At 38.9% G+C, this 17,167-nt stretch overlaps 1 protein-coding gene across 5 annotated transcripts; it reads left to right on the top strand.

Moving 5' to 3' along the window:
* The first annotated feature begins 2,648 nt into the window (after nucleotides 1-2,648).
* On the top strand, nucleotides 2,649-16,993 carry LOC140862578 (tRNA wybutosine-synthesizing protein 2/3/4). 5 transcript variants are annotated; one of them, XR_012143781.1, is made up of 13 exons: nucleotides 2,649-3,464; nucleotides 4,015-4,399; nucleotides 4,780-5,925; nucleotides 6,079-6,208; nucleotides 6,621-6,856; nucleotides 7,021-7,156; nucleotides 7,506-7,582; nucleotides 7,771-7,877; nucleotides 8,014-8,202; nucleotides 15,298-15,531; nucleotides 16,091-16,150; nucleotides 16,255-16,287; nucleotides 16,752-16,993. XR_012143781.1 is itself a non-coding variant. In XM_073265617.1 (9 exons), the coding sequence occupies exons 1-9, from the start codon at nucleotides 2,696-2,698 to the stop codon at nucleotides 8,109-8,111; spliced, it is 3,084 nt and encodes a 1,027-aa protein (XP_073121718.1). In that variant the 5' UTR covers nucleotides 2,649-2,695; the 3' UTR covers nucleotides 8,112-8,307. The 5 variants fall into 5 exon arrangements, 1 of the variants encoding a protein (XP_073121718.1); XR_012143782.1 differs by having other exon boundaries at nucleotides 15,292-15,531; XR_012143783.1 differs by lacking the exons at nucleotides 15,298-15,531; nucleotides 16,752-16,993 and having other exon boundaries at nucleotides 16,255-16,730.
* The last annotated feature ends 174 nt before the right edge of the window (nucleotides 16,994-17,167 follow it).

Genomic DNA, 17,167 nt, shown 5'->3' with positions numbered 1-17,167 from the left:
GTATCATCATTGTTACATTTGGATCCAAAGACCAAACAATGTGAGAAAGATGTACAGCAAATTGTGCACATGCAAAGAATTGCAAATCAAATGCCAGATGCATTTGCAGACACAAAAGGGGTAACAAAATCATATATACATGTTGTAAATGCCCCTACTCGAATTGAAATTCCAAAGAAACAAATTGAAGACACTCATGATGTCATAAAACGCTTGAAGCGTGGAAGACCAATCGGTTCCAAGGATAAAAATCCTCGAAAAAAAAGGCATAGAGAAACACGACGATCATAAAATAGAAAATGGTGTTCCAGAAGAAACACCTGATGATGAAAATATTCTGTCAGAACCACAAACTGACGAGAATCGTGAAATCTCTATCAATTATATTAATACTGAAAAAATATGGAACCGAAAAGACATAGAAGATATTGATGAGATATTTTCTTATAATGTGGCTTGTGACATCGTAAATGAAAATGAGGATCATGAACCAAAATCTTTTGGTGAATGTAAAACTCGTCATGATTGGGTCAAATGGAAAGATGCCATCCAGGTTGAATTGGATTCGCTGAATAAACGCAATGTTTTTGGACCTATAGTCCTCACACCTGAAGGTGTAAAACCTGTTGGATACAAATAGGTTTTTATTCGAAAGCGAAATGAGAAAAATGAAATAGTCAGATATAAAGCTAGACTTGTTGCACAAGGTTTTTCTCAAAGGCCTGGAATTGATTATGAAGAAACGTATTCTCTTGTTATGGATGCAATTACGTTTCGATATTTGATTAGTTTGGCAGTGTCTGAAAATTTGGAAATGTGTCTTATGGATGTTGTTACAGCTTACTTATACGGATCACTTGATAGTGATATATACATGAAAATCCCTGAAGGATTTAAGATGCCTGAAGCACAAAGTTCAAAACCCAGAGAATTTTATTCTGTAAAATTGCAAAGATCATTATATAGGTTAAAGCAATCTGGCCGAATGTGGTATAATCGGCTAAGTGAGCACTTGATGAAAAAGAGATATGTAAATGATCTAATATGCCCTTGTGTTTTCATCAAGAAAACAACATCCGGATGTGTAATTATTGCTGTATATGTTGATGATTTAAACATCATTGGAACGAATAAAGAAATTCAAGAAGTTATGATGTACTTGAAGGAAGAATTCGAAATGAAGGATCTTGGAAAAACCAAGTATTGTCTGGGTTTGAAAATCGAACAAAAAGAATGTGGAATTTTTGTTCACCAGGCAAATTATACAGAAAAGATCCTTAAACGTTTTAATATGGATAAATCAAATCCATTAAGTACTCCAATGGTTGTAAGATCATTAAACATAGAAAAGGATCCATTCCGTCCATGTGGAGATGATGAAGTTATTCTTGGTCCAGAAGTACCATATCTAAGTGCCATTGGTGCCCTTATGTATCTTGAAAATTGCACTAGACCTGATATATCTTTTGCTGTAAATTTATTGGCAAGATTCAGTTCATATCCAACAAAGAGGCACTGGAACAGAATTAAACATATATTTCGTTATCTACGAGAAACAACAGATTTGGGACTTTTGTACTCAAAAGACACCAATCAAAGTATCATTGGTTATGCTGATGCTGGATATTTATCTGATCCACATAAGGCACGTTCTCAAACCGGATATGTATTTACTCGTGGAGGCACCGCAATTTATTGGCGTTCACAGAAACAAACACTCGTAACAACTTCATCAAATCACGCTGAGATTATTGCGCTACATGAAGCAAACCGTGAATGTGTTTGGCTAAAATCAATGACACAACATATCCAAACTTCTTGTGGATTATCAGTAGACAAGAAGCCTGTGACGTTGTATGAAGACAATGCTGCATGTATTGCTCAAATGAAAGAAGGATACATCAAAAGTGACAGAACAAAACATATACCCCCAAAGTTCTTTGCCTACACTCAAGAGCTTGAGAAGAATAAAGATATTGATATCTGTTATATTCAATCAAGTGAGAACTCATCAGATCTCTTCACAAAGGCACTTCCCACGACGATATTCAGAAAGCATATATACAACATTGGGATGCGCAATCTGCGGAATATGTGAAGAATCACTCATGTTAACATGAGGGGGAGTTTACGTGGCTGCACTCTTTTTCCCTTACTATGGTTTTTATCCCACTGGGTTTTTTCTAGTAAGATTTTTAACGAGGCAGTATAAAACACATAATGAAGACAGTCATCATATCACGATCATCATCACAAGGGGGAGTGTTGAAAAATATTATTATTATTAATATTATGTTGAATATTGAATGTTGAATGTTGAATATTGAGTTGTAAAATGTGAAAAATTAGTGTGTGATGATGTAGATGATGTTGTATTTATTTTTGGACTAATATCAAATGTGGATCTATAAATAAGTCTTCATTTGTGATGAAAAATACAATTGAGTTGAGAGAAAAATATTATAAAGTGTAGAGTTTGATAAATTTTGAGTTTTGAAGCATTTATTTTTTACCGTAAATTTTTACTTTTTCACAACAACAACAACAATAATAATAATAATAATAATAATAAAAGACAAATCTTAATACGAATTTGGAGGAGCTGGCTCACAAGTCACAAGTCAGATGGACGGATACATATTCTAAAACCCCGCGAACAGCTGACAGCACACATCGAATAGGGTTTACGCCAAGAATGGAGTTTGACAAGAGGAAAGCCGCTGCCATGGTGGCTATGAACTCTCCGGAGCCCGATAACTCCCCCAAAGGGACACTAGACTTTCCCATCATTCCTCTCCTCGACGCCATCAACTCACATCCCTCTTTCTTCACCACCAGCTCTTGCTCCGGCCGCATTTCCGTCTTCTCCCATCCCACCAACCACCCCTCCCTCAAGAAAAAGGCAAAGGGAGGCACCTGGATCTTCATCTCCCACGACCCAGTTCACCCCTCTTCCCTCCTTCCCCTCCTTTACCCTGCTTCATCGGCCGAGTCTGATCACCTGGAGTCTGCGAGCATAGTGTTCAGGTTTGAGCCTTTGATCATTGCGGTCGAGTGCAGAGACTTGGACGCGGCTCAGTGTTTGGTTTCTCTCGCTATTTCTTGTGGGTTCAGAGAGAGTGGCATTACCAGTGTTAGTAAGAGAGTTATCATCGCTATACGCTGCTCCATCCGGTTGGAGGTGCCGCTGGGGGATTCCGTCAAGCTTATTGTTTCCAAGGAGTATGTTGAGTACCTTGTTGGTGTTGCTAATGAAAAAATGGAAACTAACAGAAAAAGAACCGATTTTTTTTTGAGTACATTGATAAAGAATGGATTTTCCAGTAGTCCAATTCCAGTGAAAGGCGAAGTGAATGACTGTGGTTTTGAGAAATATAACGAGGTCAAAAAGATTGAAACTTTGGGGAATTCTGTAGGAAATGTTGCTGCTGGACATGAGGGGATGTTGAGTTCTGAAACCAATGGTAGTTATCACGCTGATTGGTAGTTATTGTCTGTTAATTGCCTTTTTAAATGATTGTCTGAACTTTGAACCTCTTTTTGTAAGAATACAATGGCATTTAATTCCAGTTTTGAAGCACGGGCTTCTACTTTCTAGATGTTAAGTGTTGTACCGTTTGCTGTTTCTCATGATTGTTTTATCATCTGCTTTACTCATAAGTCATAACACTGAATAAAGGTAAGCCATTAAGTGTTATTTGATGACATTCCATAATATGTTGGTCATTTTATTACTTGGTATCCATGGGCATCACTTAGTCACACCATATTCACTTGCAGTTGATAGAATAAACCTTATGTGTGGATTTTTCCATGCGCTTAAATGCCATCTGAAATAGATGCAATTTCAATAGATGTGCACTGTCTGTTGTTTTGCGCTTTTACTAACCTTTTTGATGAATTGTCACAACTGCCTGAAAAATTGTGTACTTGCACATACTAATATATATTTGATTGCAGGGCTTCTTTCAATTAATGTGCCCGGAAGTTTAAATATTTAAAAATCATTGACAGGATCATGTAAAGTTATTTCCTTCAATCTATCCACGGTTGAGATAGACGGTGAACCTGTTGAAAGACTTTTTTTGTGGGGTCATTCTGCATGTTCAGTTGACCAAAAGAAAATTCTCATTTTTGGTGGTTTTGGTGGGATTGGACGACATGAACGTAGAAATGACCTTGTGCTTCTGGATGTACAATCTGGAATGGTAGAGATAGTTGCTGCAATGGGAGCACCTTCTGCTCGATTAGGTCACACTTGTTCTGTTGTTGGGGATTTCATATATGTAATTGGAGGTAGGGCTGATCCTCTGAATATTCTGAATGATGTTTGGGTCTTTGACAAGGCAAAGAACGAATGGAAGTTTTTACAATGTTCTGGCAGTTTGTTTCCCCCAAGGTGTGTTTTTAATGTTTGCAACCTTCTATTTATTTTCAGTTTCTAAGAACCGTTGTACAACCATGTGAAACCCTTGCTTAAATATATAATCAAGTACTAAGCACATGTTTTTATCTAAGCTGCTTTTGCATATTCAAGTATGACAAGGATTAAATCCATGTCTTATGACAGCTCTCACGAGAAAGCATAATCGGTGTATTTTTTTATTGGTATTCTTTTTCATTTAGATAGTAACATTCCTTTATCCATGCAAGGGGTATAATTTCATCAATTCTCCTTAAAGAAAGACTCTTTGCTTGTCGTGCTTTCTGAATCTTGAACTAATTTAAACTCCTAAAGTTTGTCTTTTTGTCATGTTCTTTTGTATACTTTTTCTGCAGGCATCGACATGCAGCAGCCGTGGTTGGTTCTAAGATATATGTATTTGGTGGAATTTGTAATGATAAAATATTATCGTCGCTTTATATCCTCGACACACTGACTTCTGAATGGACAGAGATAGAATCTCGGGGAAATTCTCCTGGCCCCCTTCATTCACATTCCATGGAATCAAATGGTTCTAAGTTGTATATGTTTGGTGGATACAACGGGGAGAAAGCACTTGGGGATCTTTACAGTTTTGATGTTGAAACAAGCCTGTGGAATAAGATGAAGACATATGGGATTGCACCGAATGCTAGGTTTTCACACTCGATGTTCATTTATTCAAACTATATTGGTGTGTTGGGTGGATGTCCCGTCAGTGGACATCAAGATTTATCTTTACTGAATCTTCTGTCCTGCTCTTGGAAGACTACCAGGATGAAGTCCACTGAAGAAAGCCTTTTTGTTCGTAGCACAGTAAGTGTTATTGGGGATAATGTAGTGATAGTTGGTGGTGGGGCATCTTGTTATGCATTTGGGACTAAGTTCAGCCAGCCTATGAAGGTTGATTTACGTCATTTGATGTCGATATGTGACGTGTCAGAATTTATGGGTCAGACAGAGGGAAAGAATGATTCTTTCCTGTATTTACATAAAACTGAACGCAAGATGAATCAATCTACTCTCCAAGACTCTACAGTTGAAGAACTAAGGGGAAACAACGGAGGCTTGGTCACAACCAACCCTTGGGTTCTTCTGCTTGATAAACGGTGTGCAAAATTGGGAAAAGACATATTGAAAAAATTTGGTTGGTTGGATCTTGGAAGAAAGGTTTACACCCTGAAGGGTAAATTGCATATCTGTTTCCCTGTGACTGAAACATTTTGTGCTGTGTTTGATGATAAGTCAAAGGTTGAAAACAATGTTGAAGTTAATGATCACCATTCCTGGATGACACATTCTTTTGATGTGTTGTTGAAAGGTATCTCGTCTCCAGCGGCGTTGAGTCTTCTAAAAGCTTGTGGTGCAACTAAGATTGTTGATGAAGTTGTGAACATTAAAAAGACTCCTACTTCTCCTTTCAAAGTGATGAAGGAGGCTGTAGCACCTTTACTGAATCGTCACAGACTTCCATCAGAGCTTATAGAACAGCTGCCTTTGAGGTCCACATTTTCTAAACTACGTATGAATATAGTAATATTTTCTTTCCATCATTTAGACCTTTTTTAACTGATGTATGCATTTTTCAGCTTTTTGCTTCTTTTTTTTTTTTAATGATCATTATTCAGCTTGTTATGAATTATTATTTGCTGCAGATGGGAGCGGATAGGAGATATGATTGTTCTGCCCGTAACATCCTTCAAGGATCCAATGTGGGACTCGATTGAAAAGGAGCTTTGGCCGATAGTCGCAAAATCACTTGGAACTGGACGTCTCGCACGACAAGTATTTTAGAGCCATTGCCCTTCATCTAATAGGCCACTTCTCTATTATGCCTTTTTTTATATACATATTCTAGTTTATGGTTAAAATATTAGATTAACGGATTGTAGAATCTTTGCTCTGCATGTTCAGTGCTGAAGAGAACATGTGTACGTGTTAATTCAGTCACCTGATTTTAATGACTTGAGTTTCTCTAATTTGCAAAGTGTTTGCTTGGTTCATACTTGTATGATATTAAACTTTGGCCATATTAGCGTACATTTTTCCTGTCGACCATTTCTGCCCATAAACTATTCCTTGTTAGATAATAGATACATAAAAATCATGATATTTAATGTTATGATAAACGCATGGTTAAGTTTTTATTTGTAATATGAACGTTTCTTTGCTGATGGATTGTGTTGGTATTTTGTAGAATCGAATTGCACAAACTGGAACGAGGGACAGTAAGTTGGAGATTCTTGTTGGAGATGACGGTTGGGTTAATCACCGTGAAAATGGCATACTCTACTCTTTTGATACCACTAAGTGCATGTTCTCTTGGGGTAATCTTTCGGAGAAGCTTCGGATGGCCCAACTAGAATGCAAAGATCAAGTTGTTGTAGATTTATTCGCAGGCATCGGATACTTTACTCTTCCGTTTCTTCTGAGGTATATTCCTATTTATCTCTAGAAAATTTCAAATTATCTGAATTTTGGATGCTAACAAGTATGTGGAATGATGCTTGATAGTCCTACTTGTCATCCACACCTCTACATGAGTATATTTACCATTAACATTTTTATTTTACTTTTTATATGCGATGGTAAATCAGGGCCAATGCAAAAATGGTGTATGCTTGTGACTGGAATCCCCATGCCATTGAAGCACTCCATCGTAATCTCCATGCCAATTCTGTGGCTGACCGTTGTGTTGTTCTGGAAGGAGATAATAGAGTTACAGCTCCTAAAGTATGACATTGCCTCGCTGAATTTGCATGTTCACTTGTCTTTTATACGAAAGTCAAAAAATTAAATACTCTGGTGTGTCTACCACTTTACCCTGGTAAATAGTGGTTTCAAGTAAGTGATATCGTTTAGATAATAAAATGGTAATTTCAAAAGGAAATTTTATTTTAGGGAACAAGGTGTTATTTAGGTGCATCTGAAAAAAAAATGGAAAACAATTATAAACGACAGAGAACAATTTAATGAATCGAATTGCACATAAACATACATAGTAATGAGAATTGCAATATTGAGATATTCACACTTGTTCTGATTATTATTGAAAGTTTACATGGATTATCTTTTTATGCAGGGAGTTGCTGATCGAGTCTGCCTTGGCCTCCTTCCATCCAGCGAATGTAGTTGGGTTACCGCTGTTGAAGCACTAAGGTACATAACATCATTCCACGTATTTTAGCATGTCCGGAATTTAAAATATTTGTGCTTTATTCATAATCTTGTTGATTCTTGCTGGTCCATTCTTGGTTTTCTACTTTTCTAGGAGTTCTACTCTTACAAGTTACATGTAATGTTTACCGTTTCTTTTTCCAAGTTTCACGTGACTTGAAAATCTGCAGAGACGATGGTGGGATTATACATATCCACGGGAACGTGAAGGACACGGAGGAGAGTTCTTGGACAAACCATGTTGTGGACTCCATTTTTGACATAGCCAAATCCCAAGGCATGTCTATCTTTATCTTCGACTGATTACCAAATAGTGCTTCGATCAAGAGAAAACGATCTTGCAAAAGAAAACGTGATAATTGTCAGAAGTTAAATTTAGTGATAATCTGTGAGATAAAAATCTTTGCTTGCAGGCCGTTGCTGGGAGGTTTCGGTTGATCACGTGGAGAAAGTGAAGTGGTATGCTCCACATATCAGACATCTTGTTGTCGATGTGAGTTGCAGACTATGACAGAATTGAAAATCGACGCACACTCTTGAAGAATGGTGTCCCTTCGGAGTTCTTGAACTTTCAACATTTGGAGGCCCTCTACTGATTCAAGGTTTATGAAACGCCTACTACTAATAAATGCGAAATTGTTTTTTTTTTTTTTTAAATAATACTACTATACATACATGCCCATATATATATGTATATAAAAATAACATACTTTTTTTTAAATAACCTGAAAAATATTAAATAAATAAATCCTTAAAAATGTTTCATGCATCAATTTAAAATAATAAACAATGCTGCTGAAAAATCTCATATGCGAAAACAATAATAAAATAAAACATGTTTCAAAATTCAACATAATAAACTAAATAGCTGCGACGGTCACGGGGTTCACTGCTACGTGAGCTCATAAGTCTTTACCATCGGTAGAAGCTACATAAACGTCATCATGCTCACCTGCACCATATAAGCGTAGTCAGTCTAGGGGCTCAACATGTCTAATCCTTTATAACAAGGTTAAAAATAATGCATCACATAATTACTAATACATATACATGTACATGAGCATGCATGGAAATATTTTCATCACATAATAAAACTGCTGAATCATAAACTGAATCATAACCATAGTAATAAACATATTATTTTTTCATCATATATAACAATTGAGCAATGCTTTTGAAACCTGAAGATGATCTTATCTATAAGTGTGACGCTCATGTGTCGACTGATCAGTCTCCTGAACCAGCGTACGATGGCGGTGATAAATCACCTCCTATGGTAGTAAACTACCGAATCATATGGTGGATAGCAACCCCTATGGTAGTAAAACTACCGAATCATATGGTGGAAAACCACCCCTATGTCACACATACTTCAATTTCCACCAAAATATTTTATTGCTCATCATTTACATAATTATTTACATAAGAAATTTCATGAATGCATGCACTGAAAATATGTCCGTAATATATATTTAATTAATTTTTCATAATATACTTAAAATAGACTTCATGCATAAAAATAATTAAATATATATTCCGGACTTATTTATTTTTCATGGGTTGGTCCAGGCTGCTGGTCACTCATCTAGGCCCATTAAACTTAAATAAAACCCAATAATCATATTTTTAGCCCAAATAACTTAATTAAACTATTTAAGCCCTTTAACTTAATTAAATCCAATAAAACTCTAGACTGACCCAAAAATGCACTGACTGGCCCAAAAATTCTCATGGGCTCCCAAGCCCATAAAAATCATTGAGCTAACTTAAATAGATTATTTAAGGTCCAAATAAAATTATTTGGAGGCCCAGATAATTTTCTAACTAATTATTAAAGCCCAAAAACCAATTAAACTCTTAATTAATTAAAAATTAAAATACCTGAGCCCGGCCCACCTAACCCGAACCCGGACCCTACTGACCTGACCCATGACACCCCAGGCCCGACCCGGACCCCAAGACCCCGGCCCAAACCCAGCCCAGCCCAGCCCAAAAACCCGATCCCCCTTGCCCAGCTCACTTCGGCCGAGAGTAGCAGACCTTCTTGGCCTGCTGCCGGCCAGCTCCGGCCACCCCTGGCCGGAGCGCCGCCGCCCAGATGTAGCCCACATCTGGGCGGTCCTAACCCACCATGGCTCAGCCCGAGCCATGGCTCCTAGCCCTGGACCGATCCCCTCTTCCAAAAACCCTAGTCTGCGCGCCTCTAAGACCCCCAACTGAACCAGCTTCGAACTTAGCCCAAACCAGCCTGAACCAATTGACCTTGCTCGATCCTAAGACACCCTAGGACACCCCTTGACCGAGCCCTAGCCTCTGGACCGAGCCATGCAACAAGAAAACGTGAATCATGATTGAAACCATCAACAAACATGCATCAAATCATACATTCTTGCATAAAACGAAAAGTTCCTGATAAATTCTGAAATAAAAACCATCATGCATGATTAATAGCTTATATGGTGGCCAAGAGAAGGATTTAGACATGCCTTAGACGAAGATAAACGAAGAAACGAGAAAATAATCGCGTGTATGGCGCTCCGGGACGAACGGATCTTCTTGATTTCTTGAAAACCTAGAAGGCTTTGGCTATGGTGTGAAACTTTCTGATGAAACGCGAGGAAGATGATGAAAAAATATGGGGGAGGCGGCTAAAGATTTTTTAATCGGTATAGGGATTGATTTTTAGGTTCAATTTGAGTAGATATTGGTTTAAATAAATAATAATAATCAACATAAAGATAATATACCAACAAAACTTTATTTAAAACTCCTAATAATAATAATAATCTGTTACTAAAACTCAAATCCCGAAATTAAGACTTAAGGGATTTTTAAAAATTAATAAAAGTCAATAAAATGGCTTATTTTGGCTAAAAATCAACCCTTAAATAAGTATATAATTAAATACTAAAATTTTCTTGACAAAAATATCTTAAAATAATATTTTAAGGCTCATAAAACTGAAAATTTTGGTATCTCGTCTGTCCACGGTCCCGTCTACGCGATCAAAACCAATAATTCCTTAAAAATCTAAAAATTCTAAAATAGCGGGTTAAATGCTAAAATAAATTAAATCATGCATATAATTCACATAATAACACATAAATGTCATTTAACCCAAATATTAATTTTAAATAATTATTTTCCTTAATTATGCATGCAAATTTACGTATTAAAATTTTCGGGTGTTACAATTCTCCCCCCCTTAAATTAAATTTCGTCCTCGAAATTAAAGTCCTTACTCGAATAACTCCGGGTAGCGAGTCCTCATGTCTGCCTCGGTCTCCCAAGTGGCTTCCTTCTCGGAATGATTCTGCCACTGGACTTTGACCATCGGTATGACCCGCGTCCTCAATCTCCGCTCATCTCTGGCTAAGATACGAACAGGCCTCTCCTCAAATGCTAGATCTGGTGCTAACTGCAAAGGCTCGTAATCCAACACATGCGTCGGATTAGAGATGTATCTCCGAAGCATGGATACATGGAAAACGTTGTGCACTGCTGCAAGCCCTGACGGTAGTGCTAAACGGTATGCCAAAGTGCCAACTCTCTCCAAGATCTCAAATGACCCAATATATCTCGGATTCAATTTGCCTCTGCGACCAAATCTCATCACCCCTTTCATAGGTGATACTTTCAAAAACACATGATCACCTACTACAAATCCAAGATCTCGTCGTCGAGTATCAGCATAACTCTTCTGACGACTTTGAGCTGTCCTCATACGATCTCGTATCTGTGTCACAATATCGGCAGTCTGCTGTACAATCTCGGGACCAAGTAAAATCCTCTCGCCAACCTCATCCCAATGCACTGACGATCTACATCTCCTCCCGTAGAGAGCTGCATAAGGAGCCATACCTATAGACGACTGAAAACTGTTTTAATAGGTAAACTCCACTAATGGCAGTCTAGTCTCCCAAGAGCCCTGAAAATCAATGACACAAGCTCTCAGTAGATCCTCAAGAATCTGGATCACCCTCTCCGACTGACCATCTGTCTGGGGATGGAACGCTGTACTGAATAATAGCCGAGTCCCCAAAGCTGTGTGCAAACTCTTTCAGAATGCAGACGTAAATCTCGGATCTCTGTCCGATACTATCGACACTGGTATGCCATGCAGTCTAACAATCTCCTTGATGTAAAGCTCTGCATACTGCGTCAATGAGTAAGTAGTCCTCACGGGCAAGAAATGAGCTGACTTGGTGAGTTTATCCACGATCACCCAAATAGCTGTACATCCTCTAGTACTCCTCGGAAGGCCAACTACAAAGTCCATCGTGATGTTCTCCCACTTCCACTCCGGAATGGGTAGAGGCTTAAGTAACCCTGCAGGACGCTGATGCTCTGCCTTGACCTGCTGACAAGTCAAGCACTCTGATACAAATCAGCCAATATCTCTCTTCATGCCGGGCCACCAATACAATGACTGCAAATCTCTATACATCTTCGTACTTTCGAGGTGAATGAAATACGGAGATGTATGAGCCTCTGTCAAGATCTCAATCCTCAACTGATCAACGTTCGGTACCCATATACGACCACGGTACTGAATGATACCATCAACAACTGTATAGAGACGCCCGCCCTTGGCTTCATCTCTTTGCCTCAATCGTTGCAACTCCTCATCTGCAGGCTGTCCAACTCTGATACGATTCCGAAGATTCGGCTGTACCACTAACACTGCCAAACTCGGTGTCTGCCCGCTCGGTACAACTCCAGCTCGAATCTCTGAATCTCCTCGTAAAGTGGCAACTGAACTGTCACACAAGATACCACTGAAGTCTTCCGACTCAACGCATCAGCCACTACATTAGCCTTACCCGGATGGTAGCTAATGTCACAGTCATAATCCTTAACTAATTCCAACCATCGGCGCTGTCTCATGTTCAACTCCTTCTGTGTGAAGTACTTGAGACTCTTGTGGTTTGTGGAAATCTTGCACTTCTCACCATACAGATAGTGCCTCCAGATTTTCAAAGCAAAAACCACTGCTGCTAGCTCCAAGTCATGCGTCGGATAGTTCTGCTCATGAATCTTCAACTGTCTCGACGCATAGGCAATGACTCGGTCACTCTGCATCAATACGTCGCCCAACCCAAGCTTAGACGCGTCCGTGTAAACCACTAACTCCTCGTGTGGAACAGGCATCGCCAACACTGGCGCAGATGTGACTGCTTCTTTAAGTCGATTAAAGCTCCTCTGACAGTCTGAACTCCATATAAACTTCGCATTTTTCTTGGTCAAGGAAGTCAAGGGTACTGCAATAGAAGAAAAACCCTTGATGAACTTCCGGTAGTAGCCTGCTAAACCCAAGAAACTGCGAATCTCTGAAGCATTCTTCGGAATTCCCCAATCCTGCACTGCCTGCACTTTCGACTGATCCACCGCTATCCCATCTTTCGAAATTATATGGCCAAGAAATGCCACCTGCTCAAGCCAAAACTCGCACTTACTGAATTTCGCATACAGTCGATGCTCCCTCAAAGTCTGCAATGCTGTCTGCAAGTGCTGTCTATGCTCCTCAATGCTCCTCGAGTAGATCAAGATATCATCAATGAAGACTATGATAAACTGATCTAAGTACGGCTGAAATACGCGGTTCATGAGATCCATGAAGACCGCTGGAGCATTGGTCAATCCAAACGGCATTACTAAGAACTCGTAATGCCCATAGCGTGTCTGAAAAGCAGTCTTGGTCACATCTGCATCTCTGATCCTCAACTGATGATAGCCAGATCGCAGATCGATCTTAGAGAACACCGAAGTTCCCTGTAACTGATCAAACAAATCTTCAATCCTCGGCAGTGGATACTTGTTCTTCACAGTGACCCTGTTGAGCTCTCGGTAATCGATGCAAAGTCTCATGCCACCATCCCTTTTCTTCACAAACAACACTGGAGCTCCCCAAGGAGAAAAGCTAGGACGAATAAAGCCCTTCTCCAACAACTCTTGAATCTGCTCCTTCAACTCTTTCATCTCAGTAGGAGCAAGTCGATACGGTGCCTTAGAGATAGGCACAATACCTGGTATCAGATCAATACTGAACTCCACCTCTCTAGCTGGTGGGACTCCCGAAACGTCCTCCGGAAAGATATCTGAAAAGTCACAAACCACCTCTATATCTGACAATGATCTGCTAGGTGGTTCTGATGAAGTGACTACACTGGCGAGAAACCCCTGGCAACCACGTCTCAATAACTTCCTCGCACGTGTATAAAAGATAACAGGCGAGATCTCACTGCTCGGAGATGCATAGAAAACAAACTGGTCGCCTACCACTGGTTTCACTGCCACTGTCCTCTGCCGAAAATCAATCACTGCTCCGTTGACTGACAACCAATCCATACCCAAAATCAGATCGAATCCAGTCAACGGTAAAACCACAAAATCTGCGCTGATAGTATGTCCCTGTAACTCCATCTCCAAATCTCTGCAGACGCTAGTGGTAGTAAGAATCTGACCAGACGGCATAGTGACATCGTAACCTGTAACAGCAACCTCAGGCTTGATGCCTACCCGCCTGATAAACTCTAGGGAGATGAACGAATGTGTGGCTCCTGAATCTAGCAACGCAAACGTGGAATTTCCTCCCACTAAAATTCTCCCTGCACGCAGAAAATCCCAACAATCGCATACTAAACTTACTTTTCTCCCAATACAAGTTACAAAATATTTCTCTTAATTAAACACGAATAAAATGAGCATCCTACTCTAACCAAACAAACAGATAATTCATGCCATTTAAAATCATGAAGTAAATTCCCAAAAATTTCTTAAAAGAAGAAGTTTAGGAAATACCGGTGATTAAGGAGGTATCTAGGTCTGCCTCCTCAGCCTGCATGACGAACACCCGCCCAGTGGTGTTCTTCCTCTTCGGACAGTTATATGAAACATGCCCTGGCTCCTTGCAAACATAGCATACATTGGACCCCACTAGACACTTCCCGGTGTGCGGCTTCTGACACTGCGGGCAGATCGGAACTCCTCCAGTATTATGGGCCCCGCCCCTCTGCTGCTGCTGTGGCTGACGCCCCTGAGGCCTCTGCTGCTGTCCCTGCTGATTCGGGCCCTTAGACGGCCCAGTATACGGCTTCTTTGCAGGAGGCTGCGAAGTCGCCCTATGATACCCTGGCTGAAACTGCCTCTTACTCTGCTGCTCTCGCTGCATCTCTCGCCTCCCTTCCTCAGAACGTAATGCTCTGCTAACTTGTAAGGCTCGAAAATATTAAATTATTAATTATGGGATTTGAGAATTAAATTTCATATTATGGGCTAATATTGATTTGAGAAGCTAAGAAAATTATAGAATTAATTTCCGAGTCGAGAATATTTAATTTGAGAATTTATGGATTTTGAGAATTAAATTCCGAGAATCCTTAAATTAAAAGAATAAATATTCGAATTGAATATTTATGGAATTTGAAATTAAATTCCACGTTTCGAAAATTAATATGATTTATTTTGACGATGCAAATCGATCAGAGACTGAATTGGAATTATCGACGTTTTGAGGACTAAAGTGCAAACGGCCAGGATTATTGAATTTAATCCGAATTTATTTAATTTTAATATGAGTATATTTAATTTGAGAATATTTAGAGTTTCGATTTAAATTCTAATATTCTTAAATTATTTTGGATTGAAATTGAATTAAAAAGAGAACGAGGACTGAATTGCAATTTATGAAGTTTCAGGGACTAATTTGCAATTTTGGCTAAAGCTATCCAATTTTAATCGATTATCAGCAAAGCTACGTGGATTAACATGATCAAATTCAGAATTGAGAGCAGAGGTTCGAACAGGGAGCCGAGCTTCTTCCCTTTCCTTTTGATTTTGCGGTTTCAAATCACCGTAACTTTTGATCCGCTCGTCCGATTTCAATTCCGAAAGATGTTCTGGAATCCTTGCAACGAGGCCTTCGATTTGATGTAAGGTTTATGATGTCTTGAATAGGTTTTGAAATTCGAATATGGACAGAGATCAAAACGTGATTTTAGTTTTGATGTTCATACATGTTTATTCATCCGATATTGAAACCGACTTGATGATTTGATGTTGAATGAACTTAAGCATGAATTCCAGCATGTATATTACGAATTCTAGCTGCTGGTGTAATGAGTTGAGTGTTGTTTTTGAATTGAATAGCCGAATGCTTTGGATTAAAGTTATATTCGAATTAGATATTTTGTCGGTTACCGATTTTTAGTCGTTATGCCGTCGATTGATGTTTTGAAACCGTTTTTGATAGTCTACGAGTGAGCCAATGATCTGAAGATCATATACTGATTTTGTTAGATGATAATCTGTACATTTCAAACATGTTACGAGCTCAATCAACTCAAGAGGTCGGATTGTGAACCGAGGAAGTTTGCTTGCGGTTTGAATGAGTTGTTTGATAATATATTGATGTTTTGATAGCCGATAATTGAATCGAGATGTTCATTGAGATGTTGTTGATGTTGTAGCATCTTTATTCTTCAATTTCAGATTATTTTGAAGTCTATTGACTCGAGAACCTGGACTTCGTTGAAAGAAGAAAAGAAGAAGGTTTGAAATGATGTTTCTTGACGATTGATTGATGATTCTGAATCGAGTTTGAAAGGAATGAATAGAACGAAGTTTGATATGATTGTTTTGATGCTATGTTTCAGATTTGAAGCGTTCAAAACAGACGAAATACGAAGGTATAATGACGACATCGAGAGTCAGGAATTTTGAAACTCAAGAACGATTCTTCTTGAGTTGTTCCGCCAAAATCACATACGTATTTATTGCTTTGATTTGATTTTGATGTTGTCGATCCATCACAGGTAGTGGATCTTTGATTTTGAGTCGATATGAGTTTGATACGACGATGATATGAATTGATTCTATGCCAAGGTCGGAGGGTGACCTTATTTTTTAGCCCAGAATGGCTACGATAGATGGATATCCATGTCAAAATCGGATACGAATCTTGATGGCAACGATGTTTTTATGAATCAATTCTTAATTGACAGAAGTGTTAGTTACTCTATTTGTTGAGTCGAGTTGAAATAGAATCGATATGATTTATTTAACGCTTTATATATGTTGCTTATACTGAGATTGTTTTCTCACCGGAGTTTATCCGGCTGTTGTTTTGTTTTGTATGTGTGCATCACAACAGGTGGGGCAGGAGCTAGTCTGAGATGATATGGACAGCTCGGGAGTGAGACTTAGCAAGTGTGGACTCGGGTTTTAAGAGAAAGAATGGTAGTTTGATAGCCTTGATTTTGATATGAAACTTGAGATTTAGAAGCTCACATGTGAAGATTTAGTGTAGCTTATTGTTTCATGCCTCTATGCTATCTATTTGATGTAATAATCTTAAGATTTGATGCTGGAGCATGGCTATATGTATATATGCATGTTCTGAGATATTATAACATGCTTATGATCGATTTGTATTGAAGATTCTTGCCATTGTTTTAAGTTTTGACAGCAAAGTGTGTTCTGAACTTTTTTTGGAAATCATGCTCGCTCGATCGGCGATTTTTGTCGGATCGAGCGAGGCCTGTTGTTATGGGAAGAAACGAGAAAAAT

This window comes from Henckelia pumila, chromosome 1 (assembly GCF_033568475.1).
Source record: "Henckelia pumila isolate YLH828 chromosome 1, ASM3356847v2, whole genome shotgun sequence".
NCBI lineage: Eukaryota > Viridiplantae > Streptophyta > Magnoliopsida > Lamiales > Gesneriaceae > Henckelia > Henckelia pumila.
This window is presented reverse-complemented; position numbering and strand designations above follow the sequence as displayed.

Coding starts and splice junctions, on each gene's coding strand:
- LOC140862578 (XM_073265617.1), top strand. CDS start 2,696: ATGGAGTTTGACAAGAGGAAAGCCGCTGCCATGGTGGCTATGAACTCT. Junction 3,465..4,014: donor GTTGAGTTCTGAAACCAATG/GTAGTTATCACG, acceptor AATCATTGACAG/GATCATGTAAAGTTATTTCC. Junction 4,400..4,779: donor GGCAGTTTGTTTCCCCCAAG/GTGTGTTTTTAA, acceptor CTTTTTCTGCAG/GCATCGACATGCAGCAGCCG.